A 6,257-nucleotide genomic window follows, 5' to 3' on the forward strand; every position below is an offset into this window, starting at 1 on the left:
TAATCCACCTATAAATAAATAAATTTAAATTTTCTTAGGAAAATTTAAGAAGGCAAAATACAGGATGTTTTGTAGTAATTCAAAAAAAGGTCAGGCTTTGCCTGAAATACAAATGAAACCTAAATTTTGAAAAAGGAAAAAAGGAATAATAAACTGCAAAGCAAAAAAAAAAAGAACAACCCAATTGTGAACCAACTGTACTCTACTGTTCTCAAAATTTGACAATTGTTATCCAGCGCCTCTTCCGTGAACAAAGCGCCTCCTTCTCTAGGCATACCGGAATACAATTGAAAAGAAGCAGAAAATAAGACAAAGAGTTTAATTCATTATTTAATATACCTGTTTCAAGAGCTTTCTCAGTGTTCTTAATTCCATTTCTAAATTCCTAGACTGTAACTCAAGTTTCTGTTTCTCCTCCATCTCTTTACAATATTGATCTTCTTTCCTTCGGAGGTCTTCTCTCCTTTTCTCACACAGCACTTCTACTCTGAGCCTCTTTTCTTCTTCTTGTTTCAAAGAACATCTGGGATTTAACGGAGTATTTGAGAAACAAAAGCACTGATATAAAAGTAGATATTCCACATGATGGACTTGCAGAGACAACTCAAACCATAAAAAATGTTAAACGTTTTCAGAGTTCATATTTTTACTGTACTTTTCAACTTTTTAAAGAATTCTAACTTCATTCCATTGTGCACGGTATCAGTTGTACAAGATACAGAAAAAAAACTTTGAGTGATTTATCAGTTATTTGTAAGTTTGTATAGGGAAACACACACCAGTGTGCACACTTCTATAATAAAATTAAAAAAACCCATCTTCATATTACAGCCATTTTGTTGAAAAAGGAGTTTGTTGTCTCATCAGATCAAAGCATCGCAAACTTTTACTATGGTTAGTATACATTTTCTTAGTATACTGAGCATTGCCTACACATTACGGATTCAGTGACCAGAAGCAATACTGGTGAATCAGCACGCCACTTATCTGTGGCAGACCCAACAATTTTTCAGCAAGCCTTCTGTAAGTCTAAAACAACTGCTGACCACAGGCAGAACAAGCAGCTTCTGTTTACTCCAGAAGGATGTCAGTGTTCAAAACCAGATTCAGAAATGCATGGGGTTTAAGCTGAATACGATTAAAAACAGTTTTAAACCTCAGTTGGATCTACCTCTGGGAGAAACTACAGCAATTCCGTTTTGAAGCTGACTTACAAGGAAAGCCTTATGGAAGGTCAGCTTCTTTACCAACTGAAACAATCAGCAATAAGCACTGACATGGTAAAAAACGGTCCATGGTGTGCCCACGGTACCCAAACAAGCAAGCAGCTTTGTGTTTGATCATTATTTTGACTATTTTTTCCCATATACTCGCAACAGTGAACAAAAAAATAAATTAAAAAAAATCGTCAACGTAAGGGAAGAACTGCCAATTGAAAGCCTGCTTTAGAAATTCTGCAAAACAAGAATCAACCACCACTAAAATTACTTGAAAGACTGACAGAAGCATTTGTATTTGAATGGTGTATATTGCAAGGAAAAAGCTTTACATGTAATTTCTAGTGTAATTTCGCAAAAAGTTGCGAATTAAAAATAAATTTAACGCTGCTTGGAGAATTCACTTAGAATGAAAATACTACTTCTTTATACTTGACAGATGCTTGAGGATTTTGAACACCTGCTGAAGTCAAACCCAGGCCAAGCTGGGACCGGCCTCGTCTTCCTCGTACTCCCCTCCCCCGCGCTGGGAGGCCCAACTCCCCCAGGCCCAGCTCCCGCAGCCTCCCCTCACAGGGCTGGTGCTCCTGCCCCCGGGCCAGCCCGGCATCTCCCTGCCGACCTCACACGGGCTGGGCAAGATCTCCTGGGCTGGGCGGCCAAAAACCGGACCCCGGGCTCGAGACACAGCTCAGCAAGCCCTGAGGAGGGGTGGGCACTGCCTGCCCCCAGTGCCCTGGCACTGCTGCCCCCCATACAGCCCAGGCCGCTGCGGGCCGCCCCAGCTGCCAGCTCACGGTGGCTCCTGCTGAGCTCGCTCTCTGCCTGGGCCGCCTGGCCCTGCTGGGCCAGCTCCCCAGCCACGCCATCCCACCGGGGATCACCACGAGGAGATCTCCCCTCCCAGGCCAGGGCTCTGCAGTTGTCCTTGCTCAACTGCCTACGGTGCCTGCTGGCCACCCCTGTCGGACGTGATGTCAACAGCGATGAGAAACCTCACGCCTCCGGGTCTAGCTCAGGAGTGTGGGGAAAGGGGCAATCCCAAACTTGACCCTTCCAACAAACAAACAGGTAAGCAAACAAATGCTCTAAGCTCTGGTTTGACTTGCACTGGGTGGAGTTACCAGAAATCCTAGTATTATAGGCCAACTGAAGCTGCAAGGACAAAATGAAAAAAAACCAAACACCCAACCATCTCTCAAATCTCTCTTATAAATCTGATTTCCCCGTACACACTCTCTTGCTCTTTTCTTGCTAGAAAACAAAGTTAGAACAACATCCAGAAGACTGTACATGGAGCTGGTATCCGGACGTTTTTCCCCTCTCACATTATGTACTTCATAGCATAACTGGCCCACGGGATTCAAAAAACCCAAACCCAAAAGCCTGGAAACTTCTCATCCTGTTGCCTGCACCATCAGTGTCTTTCGGAACAAAACCACTACCAAGATAATACATTATCAGACCACAATTTACATACTTAAGGCTTTGGATATCCCTTTTCCATTCTGCTTCTTGGTGAGCCAACACGGATTTCAAATCTTGAGTCTTCTCCGCTCTGAACTGTGACTCCTCCCTTTCGTCTTCCAATTTCCTTACTTCTCTTGAGAGCGCTTTATACTGATTTTTCTGACGTTCTATTCTCCGTTCATATTCAAGAAGTATGTTTTGCATTTTCAACAAAGTAGCAGAACCTGTTTTGAGACAGAAAAGACACAAAGCTGCACAAATACTGCCCAATGTATAAGCTGTTCAGTGCTTTGCTGTATTAGGTGCAGGTGGCAGGTTAGTGGGAAGGTCCCTGTGAGAAGCCAGGGGTCGCCCCGTGCTGGACATGGACGGTTTCAATGGACCCACCGCAGGGCACAGCTCAGCCTCTCAGCCGTGCTGGCAGCTCCTCAGGAAAAACAAATGTAGGAAAGGGCGAAACCACCACACGGGCAGAGAAGGGGAAAAGCATGTGAAAACCAGCCCCGCAAACGAACACCCAGGTCAGCGAAGGAGGAGGGAGAGGTGCTGCTCCAGGTGCCAGAGCAGAGATTCCCCTGCAGCCCCGGAGAGAACCATGCTGGAGCAGATACCCACAGCGCAGTGCTGCGGAGGACCCCGTGCCAGAGCAGGCGGATCCTTCCCGAAGGACCTGCGACCCATGGAGGGCCCAGGCTGGAGGAGATTTTCCCCAAAGGACTGCAGCCTGGGGGAGGACTCACACTGGAGCAGGGAAAAGGGACGAGGAAGGAGCAGCAGAGAAACTGCTACGTCCCGACTGCCGACCGCAGCCTCCCCGCGCTGCCTGGGGAGGTGGCAGGGAAGGAGCGCGGCAGAGCTTGAGCAGGGGGGGTGCCGATGTGTCCTTCTCAGGTTTGGGGTCTTTGTTTCTCACTATCCAAATGTATTTTAATCCGTGGAGTCTGTTTTGCCAGTGACAGTCCCTGGGAAGTGACAGCCCTGCCTTCACACTGACCCACAAGCTTTTTCACCCCATTTTGTCAAGGACGGGCAGTGGCAGCACTGGGGGGGGAGTTTGGCCTTCGGCCAAGGTTAACACTTGCCTAATGAAATTTTAGCATAGTTTAAGAGCCCTAGTAAGTGATGCTTATGTTTATATAATGCCTTGTGCATATATGCAAGCATCTTATGACAGTTGAAATTTGTTATATATATGTACTTACTATTTTTAAGCAAAGCCATTATTTTGCTGTACTCTTTGTCATTAGCTGTTGAGGGGTGTGCTGGTTGTGGCTGGGATAGTGTTAATTTTCTTCGCAGTCGCTGGTACGGGGCCATGTTTTGCAGTTGTGCCGCAAACAGGGTTGGTAGCACGGGGATGTGTTCGTTACGGCCCAGCAGCGCTCACACAGAGCCAAGGCCTTTCCTGCTCCTCACCCCACCCCACCAGCGAGCAGGCTGGGGGTACGCAAGGAGCCGGGCCGGGACACGGCTGGGACAGCTGACCCCAGCTGACCCAAGGGATGTGCCATGCCACGCGGCATCATGCTCAGCATATAAAGCTGGGGGAGGACGAAGGAAGGGAGGGACATCCAGAGTGATGGCACTTTGTCTTCCCAAGTATTTGTTATGCGTGACGGAGCCCTGCTGTCCTGGAGGTGGCTGAACACCCGCCTGCCCATGGGACGTGCTGGATGAATTCCTTGCTTTGCTTTGCTTGCGTGCGTGGCTTTTGCTATTAACCTGTTTTCATGCCGACCCATGAGTTTTCTCACTTTTCCCTTTCCGATGCTCTCCCCCCACCCCACTGGGGTGGAACAAGTGAGTGGCTGTGTGGTGCTTAGGTGTTTAGGTGTGGCTGGGCGTAAACCACATCAAGGGGATATAAAGAAGAAAAAGCTCTTGCTGACTTTTGATGACCGCATTAGAAGGAGCTGAACTGTACTTTGCAAGAAACTGCTTCTCCAGCTCTGACTAGACAGAGAACCAATGATAACGTAAGGCACATCGGCTGGTAATGCAGGCAACATCTCAGGTCAGGTGACAGTTTCACAGCTTTTGAGGGGGATCTCTAGTCACAAAGAGATACTATATCAAAATATGAAATTAAAATACTTAGGAGCGCATACAAAGAAATCATGTTTTAAGGGGAACTTGTAACAGCTGAAGACAGAGACTTGAAAACATACCCATATGAACCACACCAAGCTCTTCCAACAGCAGCATAGTCTCCTTGTAGGTTGAAGCTTCCAACCGGACATCCTCTGAAGTTGGGTCAGATGAGTGAGTTAAACCAGGGCCATCAGTTACTTCCATTGGTATGCTGACCTACAAAAAATACAGTACTTTCTGTAATTCCACTGTCTAGTATTACAGACCATTACAAATGCATGAATGATTCATTCTCTCCTTCACAGCCCACAGATTTGTCTCAAATACAATAAAGCTGCATACCAGCAGCAATTTGTACATCTGGTTGATCACTACATAAACACTGCTCCCATCTACGTGATTAAAAGCTGATAGAGACTGTTTACCAAGAAACTAGTTTTACAGTACCTCATTCCTTTCACTCCTGGGTGTTGCTGCAGGTCTAGAAAACAGAAATATATTTCAGTACTGAAATGCTTACTTTGCATTATGAATAATACCTACAGTAGCTTTGAAAACTTAATTGCAGAACTGAATTAAACTAAAATCTGGTATAGCAACTTTGCTAGATATAGTTCAAGACTGAAACAATTATTGTGTACTATTAATGTCTACTGGAAGGCTAATTTTTCCGCAAGATATTAAGCAAATAGTTGAAATAACTGTTCCCTAAACTTCACGCAAAGTGACAGAAATCTTACAGCTACAGACATGTAGCTATACGGTTACGTGCATTCCCTGTTTAATACCAGGGGTTTAGCTCTCTTCAGTACCGAGAATCCTTCTCCTACAGGTCAAAGAACTGTAATTTTGGATTCTCTGGTGTCCTGGGTCTGGCTGGGATGCAGTTTATTTTCTTCACAGCAGCCCACACAGGGCTGTGTGTTAGACTTCTGACCAAAACAGTGTTGATAACACACCAGATTTTTAGCTAGGGCTGAACAGTGTCAACAACTTGCTCTTTCTCACTTTGCCACAACCCACACAAGTAAGTTCAGGGTGGGCAAGAAGTCAGGAGGGTACGCAGCTGCAAGAGAAAAGGTGGAGTGGGGAGCAGGGCAAAAAATCCTGAGATACCTGCCGTGAAAAAAACTGAGATACCTCACCCTTTTTAAACACATGAAATACTTCTATGCCTGTGCACACACACTCATGTAATGAATCAGAATTTGTGCACGTGACCTTATTGTTAACTTGGCCAGCATGTTCAAAAGCACTCTAAACAAAAGTGAACTGTTTGTCAACACAAAGCGCATCAGGCAGTCACAGGAAAGAACAAGAAAGAACAAGAAAGAACATCAGGCGGTCACATGAAAGAACAAGAATCTTCATATGCATCAGGTTTACAAAAAACCTAAACACACAACAAAAACCCAAACTTGCCTCTAGCTCTCAGGCCAATTTTTATCATTAAGTAAGTTTTATTTTCAACATTCCTTA

The 6,257-nt window shown here is 45.4% G+C and overlaps 1 protein-coding gene across 1 annotated transcript; it reads right to left on the reverse strand.

The window, feature by feature from the left end:
* Nucleotides 1-308: 308 nt before the first annotated feature.
* Nucleotides 309-4,990, reverse strand: LOC130159636 (ankyrin repeat domain-containing protein 26-like). Its single transcript, XM_056361451.1, has 3 exons — nucleotides 4,856-4,990; nucleotides 2,698-2,911; nucleotides 309-523 (listed from the first exon to the last, which is right to left on the reverse strand). Exons 1-3 carry the CDS (start codon nucleotides 4,980-4,982, stop codon nucleotides 331-333), a joined length of 534 nt encoding a protein of 177 aa, XP_056217426.1. The 5' UTR covers nucleotides 4,983-4,990; the 3' UTR covers nucleotides 309-330.
* Between the last annotated feature and the right edge of the window lie 1,267 nt (nucleotides 4,991-6,257).

Source organism: Falco biarmicus, chromosome 16 (genome assembly GCF_023638135.1).
Source record: "Falco biarmicus isolate bFalBia1 chromosome 16, bFalBia1.pri, whole genome shotgun sequence".
NCBI lineage: Eukaryota > Metazoa > Chordata > Aves > Falconiformes > Falconidae > Falco > Falco biarmicus.